Source organism: Acomys minous (genome assembly GCF_964271855.1).
Source record: "Acomys minous genome assembly, chromosome: 1".
Lineage (NCBI taxonomy): Eukaryota > Metazoa > Chordata > Mammalia > Rodentia > Muridae > Acomys > Acomys minous.
The window spans coordinates 184713870-184736249 of record NC_140483.1 but is presented as its reverse complement, the minus strand read 5'-3'; the positions used below and the strand labels follow the sequence as shown (position 1 = coordinate 184736249).

Sequence of the window (22380 nt, the reverse complement as noted above, 5' to 3'; positions counted from 1 at the left end):
TGGCTGAACAGCTTCTAGAAGTCTCCAGTAATTGGGAAAGTATAGTCATGGTTTAACAACACAACCTCTTTCAATCTAAGCCTTTTAAAATCTTGACCTTCTCCAGAGGTCATGGGGGCATTCTTTAATCCTAAGGCAGTAGTGTCAAAAGAACTGGGGTTTTGGTTGTTTGTCTGTCCTGTCATTTAAATGCAAACAAAGGTTGTGATCCTGAGTTCACGTGGACACAACACAGGAAAGCATCTTTTAAACTCCAACACTGAAAACTAGGACTTGTTCTCGTGAAATGACATTGTATAATACATGAGCTGGGGAAAATAGGGTGACTCATCCAATGCCATTAACTGAGTGTGAGTTTTGAAACAAACCAGATGCTTCTTCACTATTATTGGGGTCTTATACAGGAATCAAACTTTGCAACTAGAAATCCCTGATTTTCCAAGTGTTCTGGTTTGGGAGTGTTCATTTGGTTTGTTTTGTTTTACACTCATTTTCCAGTGGCCTGGCTCTCCACAACAGGCACATTGATCTTACCCTGCCTTTGTTCCAAGAGGTCTTCATTAAACGACTATGGGTTATTTATATCCCGAGGTGTTTCCTCTGGGTGATTTTATGTTATAGGCATTGTTCATCAGCTGGAAGGAGTTCATGTCAAAACCTCCATGTAGTTTCTGTGGCTCAGCTCACTAGGAAGGGGAAATGGAGGTGGGGATGGGGGCGGGGCTTGGGGGTGGTGTCCGGATAGGGATTGGCCAAGTGGAGACCTGCCAGGGGATTGGGAAAAAGTGTGATGCGCAAGGGCAGAGAGCACTGAGCCACCCCCTTAAGGTGGGCCCTGTGCTAACAGAAAGAAGTGGCTGCGACCTTTGCTCAGAGAGGGAGGGGCAGGGTGTCTGTGCTATCTGGGTCCTAGGGCCTTAGACGGAAATGGAGGGGTGTGGCTGGACGAGGTTGGGGGAGGCACGGAGACTAGGATAAATTCAGCTGAGAGCCAGGCAAAAATAGGAACCTTGAGCCTCAGCTCAGACCTTCATTCCTCTGAGAAAATCGGCTCTGGTACCAGCCATGCTCGCCGCGGCGGGCTCTCTGGTAGCCGCCATCTGGGCAGCGCTCCATCTCAGGACTCTGCTGCTGGCTGGGGTCACCTTCCTGTTCCTGGCTGATTACCTCAAACGCAGGCGCCCCAAGAACTACCCGCCAGGGCCGCCGCGCCTGCCCTTCATTGGCTGCTTTTTCCAGTTGGACTTTAAGCAGCCACACCTGGCAGTCCAGAAGGTAGGAAGAGGTGAGGGTGCCTGCCTTTGCGGGCATCTAATCCCGTGTTGCTGGATCTGAGACCTCCGGGAACAGGGGCCATGCTCCTTTAAGAAATACTCAGCTCAATTTCGAAACAATTGGAGACTTTCATTTCCTTCTCTGACATACTTCCAGTGTGAACCCATCTTGGTCAGAAAATACACTGTATGATTTGAATTCTTTAAATATGCCCGGGTCCTCAGCTTAGTTGGTTAAAATGCCTCTCAACTTCAAAGGAAAGAAAAGTGTGTGTGTGTGTGTGTGTGTGTGTGTGTGTGTGTGTGTGTGTGTGTGTGTGTGTGTGTGTTCTATTCCTGTTGACTGGAGTTTTCTATAGACATCAGCTCTCTCTTGCTGAAACTTAGTTTTTCTACATCCTTGCTGACTGCTCACTTCAGCGTGTTATCAGTTACTAAGAAAGCCACCAGCTGCCTCCAGTTCCCCTAGGAGAGAGCACAATTCACTGCTTGCGTTCTGAAAGCTCTCTCAGCTCAAATTTGAAAGACTTCTCTGTGTCCACAGATGACATAATCATGTTATCATGTAATGTCCCTCTTTATCCAGAGTAGACTTGGTTTGTCTGAATTTTCTTGCATCTCTTATCACCCTGAAAGCTTTGTTTTTGGGTCAGTATGTGCATGGCATATGTTTTTTGTTTAGTGTGTTTGTTTTTAAATTTTACAAATTTATAAAACTAGAAAGCATTCACCTGGACAGCATATACTAGGGAAATTTTTCATTATTCAGTTCTTATCACTAATTGGGGAAGGAAGAATACCTCTGTAAGCAGTTAAACCCAGTGTTTTATTGTTTTATCTACGTTGCTCTGTTTTTCATTCCTTTGTTTTTAGTTTGTTTTTTCCTCTGTTCCCATGAGCTTCTTGGTCACTTTCCGAGTGATTGCCTTTTTTATTTACCTTCCCTCTTGCATTACTTCTCTTTTACAATCCTACAGCAGCTGCTCTGTGTTATGACGCACGCACCTGCAGCTTAGGAGACTTAGCTAACACCATTTCCCACCTAAGAGAAGAGACTGCAAATATGGAGGACACCCACCTCCCTCTGTGATGCAGCTCTCAGGTGTTGTCTGCGCTCACAGAGAACCACATCACACACTAACCTGCTCTTCAGACTCCAGTGCAGCTGGAACTCACAGGCAGAACAGTCGCAGGCCTTCGCCCCTTACTCATCCTCCCATTGCTGTGTCTTTCTTCTGAAAGTTTCAGGTTCAGTTTCCTTTCTGACCTCAACCACTTCCTTTCTCCACTCCTTCAGAGGCAGATGCAGTAGCAGGACACTTCTTAGATTTGTCCCCTCCACATGCCTTTCCCCTCCACCCCTGCACTGCCTTTCCCTCCACTCCTGCACTGCCTTCCCCTCCGCTCCTGCACTGCCTTTCCCTCCACTCCTGCACTGCCTTTTCCTCCACTCCTGCACTGCCTTCCCCTCCACCCCTGCACTGCCTTCCCCTCCACTCCTGCACTGCCTTCCCCTCCACTCCTGCACTGCCTTCCCCTCCACCCCTGCACTGCCTTCCCCTCCACTCCTGCACTGCCTTCCCCTCCACTCCTGCACTGCCTTCCCCTCCACCCCTGCACTGCCTTCCCCTCCACTCCTGCACTGCCTTCCCCTCCACTCCTGCACTGCCTTCCCCTCCACCCCTGCACTGCCTTCCCCTCCACTCCTGCACTGCCTTCCCCTCCACTCCTGCACTGCCTTCCCCTCCACCCCTGCACTGCCTTCCCCTCCACTCCTGCACTGCCTTCCCCCCCACTCCTGCACTGCCTTCCCCTCCGCTCCTGCACTGCCTTTCCCTCCACTCCTGCACTGCCTTTTCCTCCACTCCTGCACTGCCTTCCCCTCCACCCCTGCACTGCCTTCCCCTCCACTCCTGCACTGCCTTCCCCTCCACTCCTGCACTGCCTTCCCCTCCACCCCTGCACTGCCTTCCCCTCCACTCCTGCACTGCCTTCCCCTCCACTCCTGCACTGCCTTCCCCTCCACCCCTGCACTGCCTTCCCCTCCACTCCTGCACTGCCTTCCCCTCCACTCCTGCACTGCCTTCCCCTCCACCCCTGCACTGCCTTCCCCTCCACTCCTGCACTGCCTTCCCCCCCACTCCTGCACTGCCTTCCCCTCCGCTCCTGCACTGCCTTTCCCTCCACTCCTGCACTGCCTTTTCCTCCACTCCTGCACTGCCTTCCCCTCCACTCCTGCACTGCCTTCCCCTCCACTCCTGCACTGCCTTCCCCCCCATTCCTGCACTGCCTTCCCCCCCCACTCCTGCACTGCCTTCCCCCCCACTCCTGCACTGCCTTCCCCTCCGCTCCTGCACTGCCTTCCCCCCCACTCCTGCACTGCCTTTTCCTCCACTCCTGCACTGCCTTCCCCTCCACTCCTGCACTGCCTTTCCTCCACTCCTGCACTGCCTTCCCCCCCACTCCTGCACTGCCTTCCCCTCCACTCCTGCACTGCCTTTCCCCTCCACTCCTGCACTGCCTTTCCCCCCCACTCCTGCACTGCCTTCCCCCCCACTCCTGCACTGCCTTCCCCTCCACTCCTGCACTGCCTTCCCCCCCACTCCTGCACTGCCTTTCCCCTCCACTCCTGCACTGCTTTCCCCTCCCCCCACTCCTGCACTGCCTTTCCTCCACTCCTGCACTGCCTTCCTCCACTCCTGCAATGCCTTCCCCTCCCTCCACTCCTGCACTGCCTCTCCCCCCAACTCCTGCACTGCCTTCCCCTCCACTCCTACACGTCCTTTCTCCTGACTATGGACACTAGGTTGACGTTGACTGCACTTAATGTTTTTAGATTTCCTCTCATTTCATTCTGGCTATTATCTTTTCCCCATAAGTAGTCCCCATAACTTTGTTGTTGCTGTGGTTTTGAATTTTGATTTTGATTTTTTTCTTTTTTGTGTGTTTTCAAGATTTTTGTTTTCAGTTTCCATATTGATTAAGGATGGTTTTGCTTGATAAAGACTTTATGCTCTTGCGTTCTTCATGGTAGGTTTATATCTTACCAGACTAGGAAGTTTCTGCCATTTTTCAAGTATTTTCTCTTCTATGCTTTCTCCTTATTTTGAGAGACCTCCACTTGAACCACCGCATCTCTCTGTCCTGACGCTGTTCTTTGCTTCCTTTCTGTGTCTTTCATTTCTGTGATAAGATTTCCCACTATTTGAAATATTTTTGTAATAGCCACCTCAAAATACTTACTTCTCCTGTCTCCCCAACATCTGTGCCATCTCAATAAAATCAAAGTTCTCTTGGGTCTTTGTGAATTAGGTAACATCAGGGTGGTCGTTTTATGTCGTGCATTGTAAGGCTGATGCGCAAGCTAGATACATCTTTTACTTGTGCAGGCAGCTTTGGAGGCTCTGAACATTCACTGTTGTGGCATCAGATGAAAATGTATGGCTGTGTTGAGACTGTAGACAAGCCCAGCTTGTGTTCCACACTGCTGACCCCTCGGTCTCAGCAGCAGGGCCGCATCCGTCCAGCAGAGCCAGTCTTCGGTACAGGAGGACAAATGCCAGCGATTGTCTCATAATTGTCCCTTAGGGAAAGCATGTCCTTATTGCTGCAAGAGAAGGGTGGGGCCAGAATTCCCTCTCAGGCTTCTCGGGGGGGTTCTCTTCCTAACTGCTGTTGAGGCCACAAATGAGCTCACAGACTCAGCCCAGGAGAGACACACAAATGGAGAGAGTGACGAGATGTCATCCGCGACCCTCACCACTGAAACCCCTTGTAGGGTTCAAAAGGGTCCCATCTTTATAGTGTTTACCCCAGAACCTCACTTTCCTTGGCTTTTGGTAAAAGAAAGTAAAGTTGGGTGTGAGTTTTGCTTCTGGAAGATGCTGTCATAAATTGCAAGAATGAAAAAGGTGTGTTTTTATTTGATCTTGTCTGGGTTGAAGTATTGGATCTTTCATGTCTTGTTACAATGTCATAGACGACTGTGAAGCTTGACTGAAGTTGTCTGTTATCACAGCAGAAGCTCATACTGAAACTGAGGCTTGGACCATCATCCCAGCCCCGTAATTTTTTCATCCCTTTATTTTATATTTTCTATGGGTTTGCACATCGATATCTAAGTGTAAACCAATAAAATTAAATTATACAATATATGCATAATTAAATTTTAATTCTTGTTATTAGGAAACAATCAGCACAAGCTGATTCATGGCCTTCCTTTGGGGTTTTGTGCTCCCTTAATTCAGACGTTTTTCACAAACTAAGGTATAGCCCCACACAGGCAAATAAGGACCTGTCCATGTGACTTCCATCGTCCACACAGGACTGCCACCCCTAGACAGAGACATGAGCACACTCACCTCTAACGACTGAAATGTTTTTCAGTTTGTGAAGAAGTATGGGAATGTTATCAGTCTGGATTTTGGAATCATGTCCTCAGTGCTCATAAGCAGCCTGCCTTTAATCAAAGAAGCCTTCACGAACCTGGATGAAAACTTTATAAACCGCCCTATATTTCCTCTACAAAAACATATCTTTAATGGAAATGGTAAGTGTGTTGTAACGTATGCCTTAGCTATCCAACACTCCCAAAAACCAATCCCTTCATTGAGTGCCATCTTTAATGGGAGCTGGATGCCACAGCTCTTGAATGAAAGCACTCATCAGCTCACTCACGGTGTGTCCAGTGGAGAATGAAAGCACCCATCAGCTCACCCACGGTGTGTCCAGTGGAGAGTGGGCAAAACAACTTGCTTTGCCAAACTCTAGATGCCTTGATAGCAAGTAACCAGAACACCCAGAGCCACCGCTGGACTCTCGCTGCTCTCTCTTCCTTTTTCCCACTTCAGCCTTCACCTAGGGAAAATGGATGTGAGTCAGCTTCACCCTTCTCCTAATCTGAATTGAAGCTTCTTATACTCTATTAGTAAAACCATTAGGACCTCGGGGCTCCTAGGCAATGTTGTAATTTATTAGTATGAATACTTTATATTATCATCAAATAAGGTTCAAAACAGAATGTGCAATCTCTTAATCTAACAGAACAACATTTTAGATGCTAATTGCTCTTTGAAATAATCCATTAATTCTACATCAATTCACTGTGTTGTCGGTTAAGAGACGAATAGCGCCTTCAGATGACCTGGCTATGTCAAAATACTGTGATCAAAGAAACTTGGGAGGAAAATATTTATTTGGCTTATGCTTCCATATTACTGTTCAAGATCAATAGAAGTATCTCATTTCTCTATCCCTTGGAATGGGTCTATCATGTTTTGATAATAAGCCTTTGAGTTTTCTAAAAATGCTGTTAAATAATATATTAGAAGTACTCACTAAACTGTGCTATGTGGCACAGGACCAGGAAATGCTAATCATGTTCCTTGCTTTGTGATATTCCCTCTAGACAGCTGGCAAGCCCCTTATTGGCCCTTCTCCTTTCCACCACAGACGTATGCATACAGTTTACAAGATAATTTTAGAGGAGAATCACGTGCCATAACACTGAACCTCTCCCTTCCAGGGTTGATCTTCTCCAGTGGCCAGACATGGAAGGAGCAAAGAAGGTTCGCCCTGATGACGCTGAGGAACTTTGGGTTGGGGAAGAAGAGCTTGGAGCAGCGCATACAGGAGGAAGCCCACCACCTTGTGGAGGTCATCGCAGAGGAGGGAGGTGAGCATTTCACAGGGCAGGCGCAGGGGGCTGTGGCCCCTACATTCATTGGACAGATTCCTACTAAGTGCCTGAGTCCTTGTCCTGGGCCCTGCACTGTGCTGGACACTGGGGATTGAACAGTGAACCTCTAGCCATGACTCTGCCCAGGACTCCTAAGCACACAAATGGGCCACTAACACAGTGCTGAACCTAAAGCCTGGTTGTCAGTCTGACTTCACAGGCATGTCAGACCCCATGTAGTATGTGCTGGCCAGGGCCTCTTACACGGTGCTCTATTATGTATGTTTCTCTGTCATGAGGTATTAACAATGCAGTATCTTTGAAAAGTGCATCCTTCTCTTTACCCACCTCCAGGTCAGCCTTTTGACCCTCACTTCAGTATCAACAATGCGGTTTCCAATATCATTTGCTCCATCACCTTTGGGGAACGATTTGAGTACCATGACAGTCAGTTTCAGGAGCTGCTGAAGTTGCTGGATGACGCCATGTATTTGGGCTCCTCAGTAATGGTCAATGTAAGCATCTAGCTTCATTTTGTAGGGTGAGGGGGCACTGGAGTTGGGGTAACTCAAGTACAGTTGGGTCTTTTTTTTTTTCCAGGACTTTTTGAAATTAAAATACAGTGTCTTCAAGTTGACTTTGATATAAATTTATTTTGAATTTGTCTGCTGATTTGGAAGTTTTATACAAAACTTTCTATGTACAAAATGTTCCTAATATGTTAGTGCAGGACCACCATTTATGTGACATCCATTATGTCTACATGATGCTATTTTTTTATTGGGCAAAAATATTATTGTTGCTGTTGCCTCTCTCTCTCCCAGGCTATCCCTTGATAGCTCTTGTGCATACTCCAAGTACACTTCCTGGCTTTCCCCAGCTTCATATTCTCCTCTTTTAACGCTTTGCTGTTCATTGCTCATTAGTCTTTTCTTGGTGGTAAGACACTTAGTTGTTTCTCAGTTAAGGTTGTCACAATAGCACTGTTGTGAATGCTTTAAGTGTCATGGTGGCCACATCCACCCATTGTTCTTGTGTTTCCGTTTAGATGTTAAAGATAAGTGAGCATTAAAATAGGTTCCACTGTTTACATGCCCTGTCGTAAAGCTGTCACTATCAGAATACCACAACATGTAGGTCGCTCTTCAGGGTTCAGTCTTTATCCACATGTCGGTGGGCTCTAAGCCTCTCTAGTCATTCCTAGATAAACGTTCCTCTTAGAAGTTTCTTGGCTGTGTCTCAAATTATCTGGAAGGCTTAGTTTTCATCTTTATTTGATTCTAGAAGCTTAGCAATTTTCTCCATGTTTCTGTTTTCAATGAGCCATTGTTTATTCAATAATCTATTTTTCACTCTGTATGTATTTGTATAGTTTCTATGATGTGTATTGCTGTTGATTTTTAGTTTCATTACACTGTGGCCTATTTGGATATAATAGACTATTTCATTCTTTTGTATTTGGTAAGATATGGGTCTTTTTTCTATATAAAGTTCCATGTGCTGCTGCGAAAACAGTGTTTTCTGTTTCTCTTACATGAAATAGTAGATAGATAGATAGATAGATAGATAGATAGATAGATATAGATATATCTGGGAAGGCATCAAAAATATTTCTCAATAGTGAAAATGTTCAAGAATTCAAATGCATGTAAGAAAAGAAACAGAATACTAAATAAAGCAAAGTCAAAATACTATTAAATACAAGGGGAGGGCACAGGGGACATGAAAAGAAAAATAATGTATGAAAGAGAAATGTTATTGCCTTCAAATTGAAGAAAAACTTGATAAATAGCATTAGATGAATCGATGAAGGTAAATAAAAACTAAAAATGTAATGAGGAAAACACTGTCCACTTAAAAAATCCTGCAATAAAAGAAAAGCAATTGACTCAGTTATGTTCTGAGCCATCAAACATTGGAGACTGCTGCTTACACGCGTGCAGGAGGAGGTGAGCCGAGCCTGCAGATGCCTGTCTTGCCTTTGGCTTATGCTCTTTCTGAGTCTGTGCTGGAGCAAGCATCTCATGGCTTCAGAATTGCCCTCACCACATCTTTTCCTTCCATGGGTAGCAGGGGCCTCTGCTGGCCGGACTTAGCTTTGCATGGTGGTCAGGGCGTATCTTCTCACATATCCTTAGACTTCCTAGATGATGTCGCCTGGTGAGACTGTTAGGTGGGGGTGTATACCAAGTGTGTTGAGGGTGTGGGAAGCAAGAGGACCTGTGTTCATATATTCAAGAGCCACTGAGTACTGAACACCCCACTGCAGGTCTGGCCCTCTAGGTGTCATGTACACCCTGGCCTGTCAGAGTTTCAGGGTTCTATAGCAATGAACAAGAGAAGGTTGGCTCCATAATTTGACACAGCCACATGGTTTCAGACTCAGACTTATCAAGCTCCAGGCTACATTTGAGTTGGGAAGGTAAACGTGTAACCACTGCATGTGGAGCTGTCTCCCCGTGTGTGCTTCCCAGCCTTAATCTCACTTCCTGCCACCTTCATGCTTTGGCATTTCAGTGTCTTTGATGGCATCGGGATCAGAATTGAGACAAAGACTGAACATTGTAAAGAACTGACACAGCTATGGTGTGTGTCCCAGGGGGAAAGACATGGACCAGTGAGAAGGGGTCTGAGTGTGGTGCATTTCGTGTGGGAGGGTTGAAAACCTCTCAGCGGGTGTGAAGGAAAGCAGCCATCCAGATGTTTTTCACAGTTCCATTGTGGAAAATGGGTAGGGAAAGACTGTCTTGAAACACAGAAAGTGACTTTATGGGTCTCCACCATTGTCTTCTTCTCCATAATTAGCTCTACAACATCTTCCCGTGGATAATAAAACATCTCCCAGGACAACACCAAACACTGCTGGCTACCTGGAGAAGACTGAAATTATATATTTCTGATATAATTGCCAATCACCGCAAAGACTGGAACCCTGAGGAGCCGAGAGACTTCATTGATGCTTTCCTCAATGAAATGACAAAGGTGGGGAAATGTTGCGTATGTCTTCTTACTAAAAGAGTGACGTAGAGTAGATTCCAATTCACTCAGCAGCCGTTTACCACAGTGGTAGAGCTTTACCATAGCACATACTTGTTCATTCTCTCATAGTTCTAGATAGTTCCAGTAATCCTGTCTGCCAGGTAAGCTATTTTGGATGAAAATAGAAACTTCAATGCCTTGTGTCTCCTGTCTCCTCGGGGACTTTGATGCTTGTTCCTGAGGCTCTTTGCTCCATCTCCAATATCAGTATTACAGCATCTTTTTTTCTTTCTGATTCCTTTACATCTTATTTCTCTGGTTCTAACCCTGGGGACCCCTCTTATAAAGATGGTCTTTCCCCTCAAATTAATCATATCTACAAGTAACAGGTGACATGCCATGGTTACAGGGATGAGAACATGACCAACTTTGTAGATCAATCCATGGTAACGTAACCCTGGGATTGTTGAGGTTTTTAGAAATACAGGGCTTGCTACCATTTGCCTTGAGGTCCTGGCAATGCCCAGATTCTCTCTTCATCCCCTCTCCCACTTGTCTTTTTCCTATATATGAAGGAGTTGTACACAAAAGTAAAAGTAGCAGTTCAGTTTCAGAACTCTATTTTGTAATAAGTTGGTCCAAGTTTGGACCAACTGGGTCTCCAATCTGGACCTCACTGCAACGGACAAACTTCAGCTAAGTAGGTGCTAAGTTCACCTTCCATATCTAAGTGAGGAATCTGTCTTTCCCTAGGCTCCATATCAGTACTACTCAACAAGAGACAAAGGCAAGAAGACACTGAACAAATGTATTAGTTAACTGCATCCCTGTGACAACAATGTGTTGTAGCAACAACTTAATAAAGCAATAATATATTCTGGTTGGGTTTCAGGTTTCAGTCTGTCACGGTGAATGATAAAACAGCGAAGTCCATGGTGCAGAAGGGTTTGGTGTAGGCGTTCACATCACAGTGTGTCAGGAAGCAGAAACAAGGAAGGAACCACGGGTTTGGTGTAATTGTCAGAGTTACCGTCCCTCCCCAGGGGTACCTAGTCCCTTTGGCTAGACAATCTATTCCTATTCCTGAGAAAGTCCCAAATACTGTCAGTGTAGGAACCAGGTATTTAAAACACAAGTCTGAGGAGGAACATTTTGAATTCAAGACATATAGTGTAAAATACAAGCCCTTGATCCTAGAAGGCCTCTGGCTAATACATTACAGTGAATCTGTCATAGAAGCTTTAATTCACTGGAATATGGCCTCCTCCTCTACCTGGACACAGTGGTAAATTTTATGTATTTATTTATTTTTACATCTTTTCTGTTATTTTCTCATCTTGGCGTAACATTGATAGAAGCAGTGTTTTATTCCCAGAGGAGGAGGCAACTATAATTTACCATGTAAAGGAAAGGTATGAGACTACCAATGCTGAGAGCAGCATTAACACACTGATGCTTCCGGAGGAAGTGAATAAAGCTTATGTAGTGTCATAAAGAAGGATTGGTGGAATTGGTGACGTTTTAATTCTGCAAAAAAATGGTGCAGGTAGGAGAATCAGTGAACACAAAAGAGTTATAGTAATCCTTCTGGGACCAGCAAAGTCACCTGTTGAGTACTGTCCCTGAGCCTGTTGTATTCCCCACAAGGAGTAATGGTGTGTTACGATGTGTGTGTTAATCTCATCATACAGACTGATGTAGGATAACACAAGGTGATTGCCCCATACAAATATTTAGTGAAATGGAAGACAATGAAAGCCAAATAGCTTTTTAAAAATTATATTTTCTTCCAACTGTACAAAAAAACTTTTCTAAAAGTGTAGTAATAGGAAATTTTTGCTTTGATTTTCATCCAGCCAAATGCTTCCAGCACTTGAAGATCTAAGGCAGCATTATTCTGAATGAGTCAATCCAGTTCATTCCTCAGGGTAAGGGACCAGGGTTCTGAGGCAATCACAAATCCCCTCGATAAACTAATACACACTGTCTTCTCTAGTACGCAGACAAGACCACAAGCTTCAATGAAGAAAGCCTCGTCTGCACCACTCTGGACCTCTTCATTGCTGGCACAGAGACAACGTCGACGACACTGCGCTGGGCTCTGCTCTACATGGCCCTCTACCCAGAAGTACAAGGTGAGCATGTGCAGACTGCACCTGGACAAGGCAGAATGGGGCCGCAAGAAGTGGAACATGGTGACGTCAGAAGGGGTGGGACAACTGTGAGGCAGTGCACGCCTGGAAGGGGAACATCCTGCACATGTTCTGACGAGGCCATGAGGGCTCCAGGAGTGCAGATATTACAATGTCTGTACCCTCAAAAATATTGGAGTTTGGGAGACGAGAGAGAAGTCAGTTTACATTGTGGTAGATTCCAGCAAGAATGACATTATCACACAACATTCATCCTCCCTTTTTAGCAATCTTCCCCATTTTGGGTACTGTCCTAACTCTTTATTCTGGTACCTGTTGTCTTCTGATATGCTCCCTTCTGCCAGGCCAGGGATCTGCCTGCCTCTGACTAAGGTAACAAAAAGTGCAGACTACCACATCTTAAGTTTGTCCTGTGATCCTGACTCATGTCTCATGCTTCCATAGAAATCAATTTACTAACTGTATAAATGTTATTAATACATATTACACGTCATTAATGTTATTAATACATTACTGTAACCATGTTATACGTATCTATCTGAGTTACTACTTAAAATGCTTTTCTTGCTGATGGTACATTGTTAAGAAAGCTGAAAATCTAGTGAGTTACAATTCAGGCTTGTCTTCCGAAACAAAGATTCCAGGATATCAGTGTATTTCCAAAAGCTTTTAAAACATATGTATTTATTTTATGTGTATATGTGTATACTTGCATGCTCTCTTTCCATGTGTGCATATGTAGAGCCAAAGAAAATTCTGGAGGTTGGTCTTGCCTATCATGTAGGTCCCTGAGCTCAATGACACCAGGTTTGGCATATGTGCTAAGCCATCTCTCAGTCTCGTATATTAATTGGTAGAAATTTATTTCATGTTTATTTTGTGGTATTAACAGTAGTCAACAGATAGCAGCATCTCAGATACTCATGGGCCATGAGTAAAGTTCAGTACAGAAATTCAGCCCTAATGAAAAACATCCTGACACATACATGAACATGAGCACCACAAATCCTGCATACTCAACTATACAAATTCCATAGAATAGCTAATTTGGGGACACAGAAGGTAGAGTACAAGAGGGACAGACCAAAAATTGGAAAGACATAGGACTTATTTTGCCAGATGAAATGTTCCTATCATTACTTCTACAGCCATATAGATATATTTAATATTATTTCCCTATACACTTAAGAATGATAAGAAGAGCTATGAGTTGTGGCCCATATCACTAAACAAAATGAGACTGAGGCAAGAGTGTTAAAAACCCAAGACGAATATGGACATAGATTTACCCTCCCTCGAAATGACCACCATTATTCTGATCAGATTTACGTTATATGAATTTTCTCCCCAATTAATTCTTTTCTATGTACAGTAGTGCCAATGGGAGAGGCTTATACATCTCTTTCAGGAGAAGGAGCCAGGCTGGACCTTGTAAAGTGCCTAGAATTTCAAATCCTTTCCAGCTATGGCTGTGTTGAGCTCAGGTGAGGCCCAATGCACTCTACAGTGACTGCCCTGAGGATTGCCTTTGCACCTGCAGGAAGGGAAGTGGGGAAGGAACCAGACATTGGTTCTACAAGCCTGTTCCAAGGGTGAAACATCATGCCACATTTCCTCTTTAAGCAATCTAGGAAATGACATTTTTTAGCTAGAAAACCATGTAAACAGCTGAATCTCTACACTCTAAAAAAAAAAAAAAGTAGCAAAGATATTGAAACAGAGTATCTATCATGTATTGTTATGGTTACCTCAGTTCATGTTCATCTCAAAATTCCCTCATGATAAGGCTGATTTATTTAACAATCAGATGAGGGAACTGAAGCTCAAAGAATTTCAGCAGCTTCACCATCAATGTTTCCCCAAAATACTTAGCTATCTAGCGCCCATGATGACATTTCTCCTTGAAAAATTTGTCTGCAGATGTGCGGTATCTCAATGTTTGTGTCCTCCCTTTAAATTCATAGAAACTTAGTTACCAGTGGCATGATGGGGAAAGGTGAATTTGTCCTTTAAGAAGAGGAACCAGAGAGGTTCTCCCCACCTGTGGCATGAGGATACAAGAAAGCTTTCCCAGCTATGAGAAAGGAAATTGGCCTTTGCCAGACCAGAAATCTATTGATCTCGTGATCTTAGGGTTCACAAAGTCTACAAGTAGGAAAAATAAAAGTATATTGTTGATAATCTATTCAGTAAAAGTATTTACTTATAGAAATCTGAATAGATACTGTTATGAGCTTAGCAATGGTGATCCTACTTATTCGGTTCAGAATATATGAAAATTAATGGCTATGCTGTAGGCTTGAAGAAAGTTATAGAGTTTGTAGTTTTCTAAATCAGGAGTTTTAGGGTGTGGAAAACTTTTCTTTCCTCACAGACATGGTGCTAGATGAGATAAAAACAAGTAAGTTTTAGAAGACAACATTAAAATTTAAAACTTAGTGGAGTATCCCATCTCCTTGAAGAAAAAATACAGGCAGAGATTGACAGAGTGATTGGCCAAGGGAGACTGCCCAGCCTGGCTGACCGAGAGTCCATGCCCTACACCAATGCTGCAATCCATGAGGTGCAGAGAATGGGCAATATTGTTCCTATGAACGTTCCCAGGGAGGTGGCAGTGGACACTACACTGGCCGGATTCCACCTGCCCAAGGTAAGTAGGCTCAGGCATGGGAGTTTGGTGCCCACCAGCCCTCTGTGTGTGTGGATTCCATACATCGTCTTGAGTCTTTATCACTTTCCCTAGGGGTCTATACTCATGACCAATTTCACCGCACTGCACATGGACCCCAAAGAATGGGCCACGCCTGACGTCTTCAATCCAGAGCACTTTCTGGAGAATGGACAGTTTAAGAAGAGAGACTCCTTTCTGCCGTTCTCAATGGGTGAGTAGTAATGAGCAGGAAGCAGGTCAGGATCTACCGCATCTCCTCCCTCTCTGCTGGGATTCTCACTGATCAGCGCGCCAAGGATGACGCCATTTTGAGGTTGGTTTTAGCCCAGCGCCACCACCCACCCACTGTCAGCACCACTCCCCCTACTTGCTTCTGATGGAGATTTTAACTTCCCTTGCCCTGTTTTCTACAACAGAGACCCTGACAACAGAGACCCAATCCCTGCCTGCTGCTGACAAACAGCTAGATACCTGGCATTGCATAAATATTTTGAGTATCACAAGTAAATTTTAGGCAATGTCAATGACTCCTTACAGGGAAGTGGGCTGAGTTTCAATAGGTTTTAATTTATTCAATAGATTTAACTTTCATCTGCTGAAGTGAACTGGCTTCTGTCCCATAAATACTCCGCAAATAGGTCTTGTCTGTTAGAACTGAAATTCCTTTTGTTAAACGCAGTTAGTTCATTCATCTGCTACACTCCCTGATAAGCAGGAGAGGGAAAGCCGTGATCCCTCTTTTTCCCTTGTGCTGTGTGACAGACAAGTTGCTAAAGATTGTAGTAGTAGTATTGTGAAATCAATACCAAATGTTCTCTTATGTTCTAGATATCGGCGCGTATATGGTTCATGTTTTTTCCGAGTAATTTTGCAATTCCTTAATTCTATAAATACGATTCATTATCTGCGACACGTCCAACCTGAGAGCATGAAATGGTGGGATAGAAGACGAGGCAGAGCTGCCCCCTTGGCACACGTGTCCCAATGCAACCTTTCACATTGGCCTTAGTCAGCAGCACAGAGATAAAGACACAGACCCAGCCAAGTGTGCTCCACCTGGAGCTCAGTGTCCAACAGACTTTCCCACCCAGAAGCTTATGTTTTCCTAACACTGCCCCCTGAAAAAATGCTGCACTGATGCCACCCTGGAAAGCTTAACAAGGTCATCACTTTTTTTCCTTATCTAAGGCAGTGTCACTTCTGGGGACACTGAGGATCCGGAAGGGAGAAGCCTGAATTTGCCCTCTTGATCCACAGCCAGTGTTTGTCAGTGCTAGGCTGCCCTGAGTGTGTCCGGCAGGACTGGTTCTGCCCTCTTTGTCTTTCCACCTGGGGATGTCTGCCCCTTTGTTCATTGTTCACAATTCAATTTACTAGGAAAACTGATGGGACACTGGGACTCTGCCCAGTCTTCCTGTTTATAAAAAACTGAAAAGTTGTGAATTATAGCACAAAGTCTCAGCTACGTAGTTCACTTATTCTAAGTTAATGAATCAGATCCAGGAAATATGGAACATCTAGAGATATTATTACCCATCTTACATTCCAAATAAATGCTTTGTGTGGTAAGTCCCGAACCTAAGGTGAGAAGAATGTGAGCTGATCCCCATCTGTGGCTTCCACAGGAATATGTTCTTCCAGGCCCATAGCTGCCCATGTACACGCCTTCTCTTCAACTATAGTTCAAAATCCTCTTCCCACAGGGCCCTATGCCCCAAGAAGTTTAAACTACACTCCCATCTACACCGGTTGTAAACAAAAGTGGCAGCACACAGAAACTCACCGATATGATGTTATTAAAAATGTTATGCTCACTCTAAATTGCAGGCTTCATTAGCAGGCCAGTTGTGTCAGATAATCACCATAGCAATATTTTTATTAATAATCAGGTAGGAAAGGAATAAGTTCCTACCTTCATCCCTTAAGCAAATTCTAAACAAGGAGAGATAAAGAAGAGTTCTTTCTTACTCAAGACCACATACCCAGAGAAGTGACAGAACAGTGTCCAAGGCTAATGTTTTTACTTGTAGTTTCATTCTCTTTGCAGTTTGAAACTTAGCACAACAGTTATGGGCCCGTTCATTTTAAGATTAACCAAGTTCATGTCCTATGTATCAGTTAGCATCTTGCTGTATAACAAGCAGTCACAAGCCAGCAGGCACTGATGCTAGCTGTGAAAAATATCTCATCTTCTCCTCTATTTCCTGCAGGAAAGAGAGCTTGCCTTGGAGAACAGTTGGCCAGGTCTGAGCTCTTTATTTTCTTCACTACCCTTGTGCAAAAATTTACCTTCAAGCCACCAGCGAATGAGAAGCTGAGCACGAAGTTCAGATTTGGCATCACCATATCCCCAGTCAGCCACCGCATCTGCGCTGTCCCGAGACTGTGATGTCAGAAAGGGAAGCAGGAAGAACTGCCGAAGACACTGGGCCATTTGCAGCCGCTCATATATGCAGGGAGAGAAGGAAGGTGACTAGGGGAAGATGGGAGGGACTAGCCTAAAGTCAGAGCATCTGTACCCCGGACCGCTGTGACCGCCACATTGGTAGTGGGTAGATCTCTTAGGTGCTCTGTGATAAATCTTTTCATCTACGAGTTCAAAGAGTATGATGGCTCCCCCTTTAAAGAAAGTGCTTGTACACACAAAATGGTGGGAGAAAAAACAGCAGATAACACTGTACCTTCCATTTGCTTCCTGCCTACTTCATAAATGTGCATTTGCTTCTGGATATTAAACTGGTTCATTTGAAAGGGGTACAGAGTTCTTGCCTCCATTTCAGAGCCTGTGGAAGCCTGCTGAGCACAGATCTTCTGATAGACAACTAAGTGTGCCTGCAAGGCTGTCGTGTGGGGTCATCTTCCTGGCTATATGTGGAGTCTCCAAAACTAAAGAGAGCACAAGGCTCTTTTTACAATGAGAGATGCTCATGCCCAAGATAAGACCAAATTCTGCTTTGGCAAAAACATGCTTCTCTATGCACATGACAGCACATTTCCTTATACGATTCTAATATACTCATGTGCCTCAACAGTACCACGTCACTCCCATAAATTTATAGGGTGCTTTTCTTTCTACAAGTCAGGATAAGTCATTTATCATCATTGCTCCATGACTGGTGACAGACAGATGGCCTCATCATATGTTCACATAGGTGCATAGTTAACTTCCATACTCAAAATGAGGCAAAACCTTACTTGCAAGTTAAATGAAGTTGGACAAGTCACAGGGGCTGAAAGCCTCTGTTCTTCACCTTATGGAGTTACTGGGAGCAGGGCCAGCCCGATCACAACACACTAGATATTTTATTTACGGGGTCAACTATCATGTTTCTACACTAAGGCTGAAATATTGGAGACAGATGGTTATGACTCCTGATGGAAATGTCCACCCATGCATGCAGGGTACAGAGCTCATTTTTGTCAATGCTCACAGAAAAGTATATAATGAGTCACCCTCCCAATTCAAAAATTATACCCAGATTTTGCGATTGCAGTTTATAAGCATTATCCCTCAATGATGCTCGAGGTCCAGTGCTCTTTCACATAGCCGTGATGCTCTGATACCCCTTCCCTTCCCATCTTTATTTCTGCCTGATACCCAGAGTACAAGCCATATGACAGGAAAGGACATAAAGTATCTCAGCCTGTGAACCTCCTCTCAACACTCCGCTACAAGGAGACGTCGTATGCTACAGTGAAAGCAAGGCAGGATGATGAAGGACTTAGAACAGGGAGGCGGAAGGACGCTAACTGCCCTGAGTCTTAAGAAGGAATGCCTGGCTAGGAAAAGCTGGACTGCATGTAGTGGGGCAAGTGTGGAGGAAGATGTTGAGGATGAATATGAGGCGAAATTTGGCTTAGTAACTAAGTGCCAAATATGGCTTCGTGGGGGAGGAAGTGGCTTAGAACAGGAAGGACCAGAATGTACAGTTTTTCCCCTTGTCCACATCCAAGCCCGCTGAGCCAACTTTTATGCTAAACATCAAAGAGGAAAGTGAAAAATATTAGGGTGGAGGGCTTGAGGACAGCAAGATGGGTCAGGTGACTTCATGAAGCCACATAAACCTGGAATCTTATGTTTTCTTGCTTTAAAATGTGGTACAAGTAGCTGGAAAGATGGCTTAGGGGTTGCAGGCACTTGCTGCTCTTCCAGGAAGCCCAGGTCTGATTCCTAGCAACCAACTACACCCATTTGTAAACACTAGTTCCAGGGGCGATGATGCCCTTTCCTGGCCTCCACAGGTACGAGTCACACACATGGCACACAGATATTCAGGTAAAACATAAATACATGTTGTAATTAAAAAATAAAATGGGGTGTGAGAGAAGAAATCCTGCCATCTGATAGAAAAGATAAAATTGAGAAGTGGGAGCTCTCCCTGGGTAACGCACTTCCCTGACTTAGGGGAACAAGAAAAAGTCGCTCTAGCTCCACTCTGCTTGACACGTGGCATTCCCTGAAACATCTATGTCTGTTCATCCCTGTGAGACAGGGCCCCAGGGGCCACAGAAATGCCAGCTAAGGGAACAAACAGTTTTGTTAGGCTTAGGAAATGAGCACAGATGATTCAAAAAGCATCTGAACCAATAGGTTCCATGCCTAATTTAGAGGCAGCTGTAAATTGAGGCCTCTCTTCCCTATTCCCAGCCAAGGGGAGTAGTGAAGCTGGTGAGCCTCTCACTTCCCTCAGGCAATGTTAACAGCTGTCATGAAACACCATGAACCTTGGGAGGATGACCCCAGTGCTTAGTCACTAGTGAGTGACACTGTTTTGAGAAGAATTAGGAAGCATGGCTTTGTTGAAGTAACTATAGCTTTGTTGGAGGAAATGTGTCACTGGAGGTGTGCTTTAGAAACCTCAAAGCTTCGCCCAGTCTCTCTCTCTCTCTCTCTCTCCTCTCTCTCCTCTCTCTCTCTCTCTCCTCTCTCTCTCTCTCTCTCTCTCTCTCTCTCTCATCACACTCCTCACCGTATTAATATACCAACTCTCTGAAACTGTAATAATGACCCTAATTAAACGCTTCCCTTTATAAGAGCTATTCTACACATGGTATCTCTTCATAACAACACAACCCTAAGACAAAGTGGAAAACGTTTATTTGGCTTCCAGGTCACGGTCTGTTGAAGGAAGACAAGGCAGGAAGTGAAACTGGGCAGGAACTTGGAGCAGAAGCTGATGCAAAGCATATGCAGGATTGTTTTATTAACTTGCTCGCTATGACTTGCTTTCATGTAGAACCCAGGACCACCAGCACAGGGGTGAAACCACCCACAAAAGCCTGAGTACTCCCTCATCAATTGCTAATGAAGAAAATGTCTCACGGACTTGACTATAGCCTAATCTTATGGAGGCATTTTCTCAGTTGTGGGTCCTTCCTTCCACATGATTCTAGCTGGTGTCAAGTTCACATAAAATCTAACCAACACAATTAACCCCTTGTTAACTTGACACACTAGCACATCACTTTTAAGCTACAACCTTTTCTTTCCTGTTTATCCCCAATATCACACATTATTATCAACATCACAACACAAAACATTTGCGAACACAAAAAGTCACACAGTCTTTACAAATTCAAATACTTTAACATTTATCTCTTTAAAAGTCCAAAGCCTCTTCTAAAACCCAACATCTATTTACATTTTCAATGTCCCTCAGCTGGAGATTCCTGTAAAATAAAAAACAAACACTTCAAGAGGGAAGAACCAGGTCACACTATCAATGTGAACAACAATAACAAAATCAAAGTCCAACTATGTAACTAACCCAGTGTGCAATGTCTTGAATCTACCCACAGTCTCCGGGCGGTTTCAAAGGGCTGGACACCCATTCATAGCACACAACACTTATCTGCTAGGCTTAGGCTGGCTCCCGTCCACAGCTGCTACTGTCCTTGATGGTCAGACCACGGTATCGGCATCTCCAGATTGCTTGGGTCTCCTACTGCAGCTGGGATGCATTTTTACTAATAGCCTCTCCTGAGCTTTCTTCATGGTGCCAAACTTCAATTTCTCTGCATGGCCCCTTTAATCCTAGCACTTCATCTGCTATTGAGGCTGCACTTTCACCAATGGCCTTTCCAGGCTTCAGTCACTCTGCATGATGCCTTCAAAAACAGTAACATGGGAGAATCTTACACATGACCGAGTCTGGTGCCAACAGGAGGTACAACCTGAGCCACGTCTGGAGCACAACTTCTGTGCGCTGACTCAAGGGAAGGACTCCCCAGAAGAGTTCACCTCCATGATACTCCCCATCCCTCTCCCTTTTCCAAGACGGTGTCTGTGTAGCCTTGGCTGTCCAGGAGCTCACTTTGTACGCCAGGCTGGCCTCGAACTCACAGGGATCCACCTGCCTCCACCTCCCAGAGTGCTAGGATTACAGGTGTACACCACCATGCCCAGCTGATGGTCTCTTAGAAATTGCTTCTGGTGTCTCAGCCTCAGCTGACCAGCATAGGTTGTCCCAGTCAAAACAAGGGCCCCTTGTTAACGAAGGCTGATTCTTCAGGCCCAGATGATCAGGTACCTCAGATTCTTCATTCAAAATGTTGATGGACCTTTAAAAGTTTGTAAACTTCCCTCTGAGCTTCACAAGCCAGGCCTCCATCATCTGCACTGCTCTCAGCATCGTCTTCCAAGCTTTTAAAGAGCAGCCCACTGCTCTCAACACTCAATGTCTTTTCTATCCCAAAATTCCAAAAAACGTTCACAATCCTCCCCAAAACAACACAGATCTGTCACAGCAATACCCCACTCATGGTATCAATTTCTATTTTCAGCCAGGTGTAGGGATGCACACCAGTAATCCCAGCACTCGGGGAGGCAGAGGCAGGCACATTTCTGTGAGTACAAGGCCAGTCTTGCCCACAAAGTGAGTCCAGGACAGCCAAGACTACACAGAGAAACTTAGTCACCAAAAAAATTTTAAAGAAAATTCTACCTTAGTTAGGATTACTATTTCTGTGATAAAATGCCATGCCCACAGACACTTTATGGAAGACAGTGTTTATTTGGCTTACATTTCCTGAGTCACAGTCCAAAGAGAAAAGCCAAAGCAGGAATCCAGAGGCAGGGGCTTATGCATGAATAATTGCTGGGGTTTTTTGTTTGTTTTGGGGGTTTTTTGTTTGTTTGTTTTTGGCGTGGTTGGTTTTATTTTTTCAAGACAAGGTTTCTCTGTGTAACCTTGGCTGTCCTGGACTTTCTTTGTAGACCAGGCTGGCTTCGGACTCACAGAGATCTGCCTGCCTCTGCCTCCCAAGTGCTGGGATTACAGGTGTGCACTCGCTGGCTTGCTCCACCTGCCCAAGAATGGGACACAAAGTTTACACTAAAGGAAAACTGTTGCAGGTGAAAGGGAAAAGGTCAAAGGTGAGTTGGTGGGTCTGAGACTCTAGACTGGGTAGTTGTTCATGAATCCGTGAGATTATGATGTAGGCGTGGAGTGCTGCAGCTATGCACACGCCATGTGGGGACCTGCCGTTGATAAAACATGCTGAGCAAGAAGAACTGTCTAATGGAATCCTACAATTGAATACAGATTAAACTGATAATGTCTGTGCTATGTGTTCTGAAGGAATATTAAGAAGATGATCAGTTTTTACGTTAAAGCAGTCAGAAAA

General features: G+C 44.7%; 1 protein-coding gene across 3 annotated transcripts; it reads left to right on the top strand.

Moving 5' to 3' along the window:
- The first annotated feature begins 764 nt into the window (after positions 1-764).
- LOC311600990 (cytochrome P450 2J3-like) lies at positions 765-17505 on the top strand. Of its 3 annotated transcripts, XM_084788264.1 has the most exons (9): positions 767-1275; positions 5661-5823; positions 6799-6948; positions 7306-7466; positions 9757-9933; positions 11927-12065; positions 14546-14733; positions 14827-14965; positions 16965-17505. In XM_084788264.1, the coding sequence occupies exons 1-9, from the start codon at positions 1066-1068 to the stop codon at positions 17141-17143; spliced, it is 1506 nt and encodes a 501-aa protein (XP_084644390.1). In that variant the 5' UTR covers positions 767-1065; the 3' UTR covers positions 17144-17505. The 3 variants fall into 3 exon arrangements, 2 of the variants coding, with proteins under 2 accessions (XP_084644391.1, XP_084644390.1); XM_084788265.1 differs by lacking the exon at positions 14827-14965 and having other exon boundaries at positions 765-1275; XR_014780425.1 differs by lacking the exon at positions 14546-14733 and having other exon boundaries at positions 766-1275; positions 16965-17104.
- The last annotated feature ends 4875 nt before the right edge of the window (positions 17506-22380 follow it).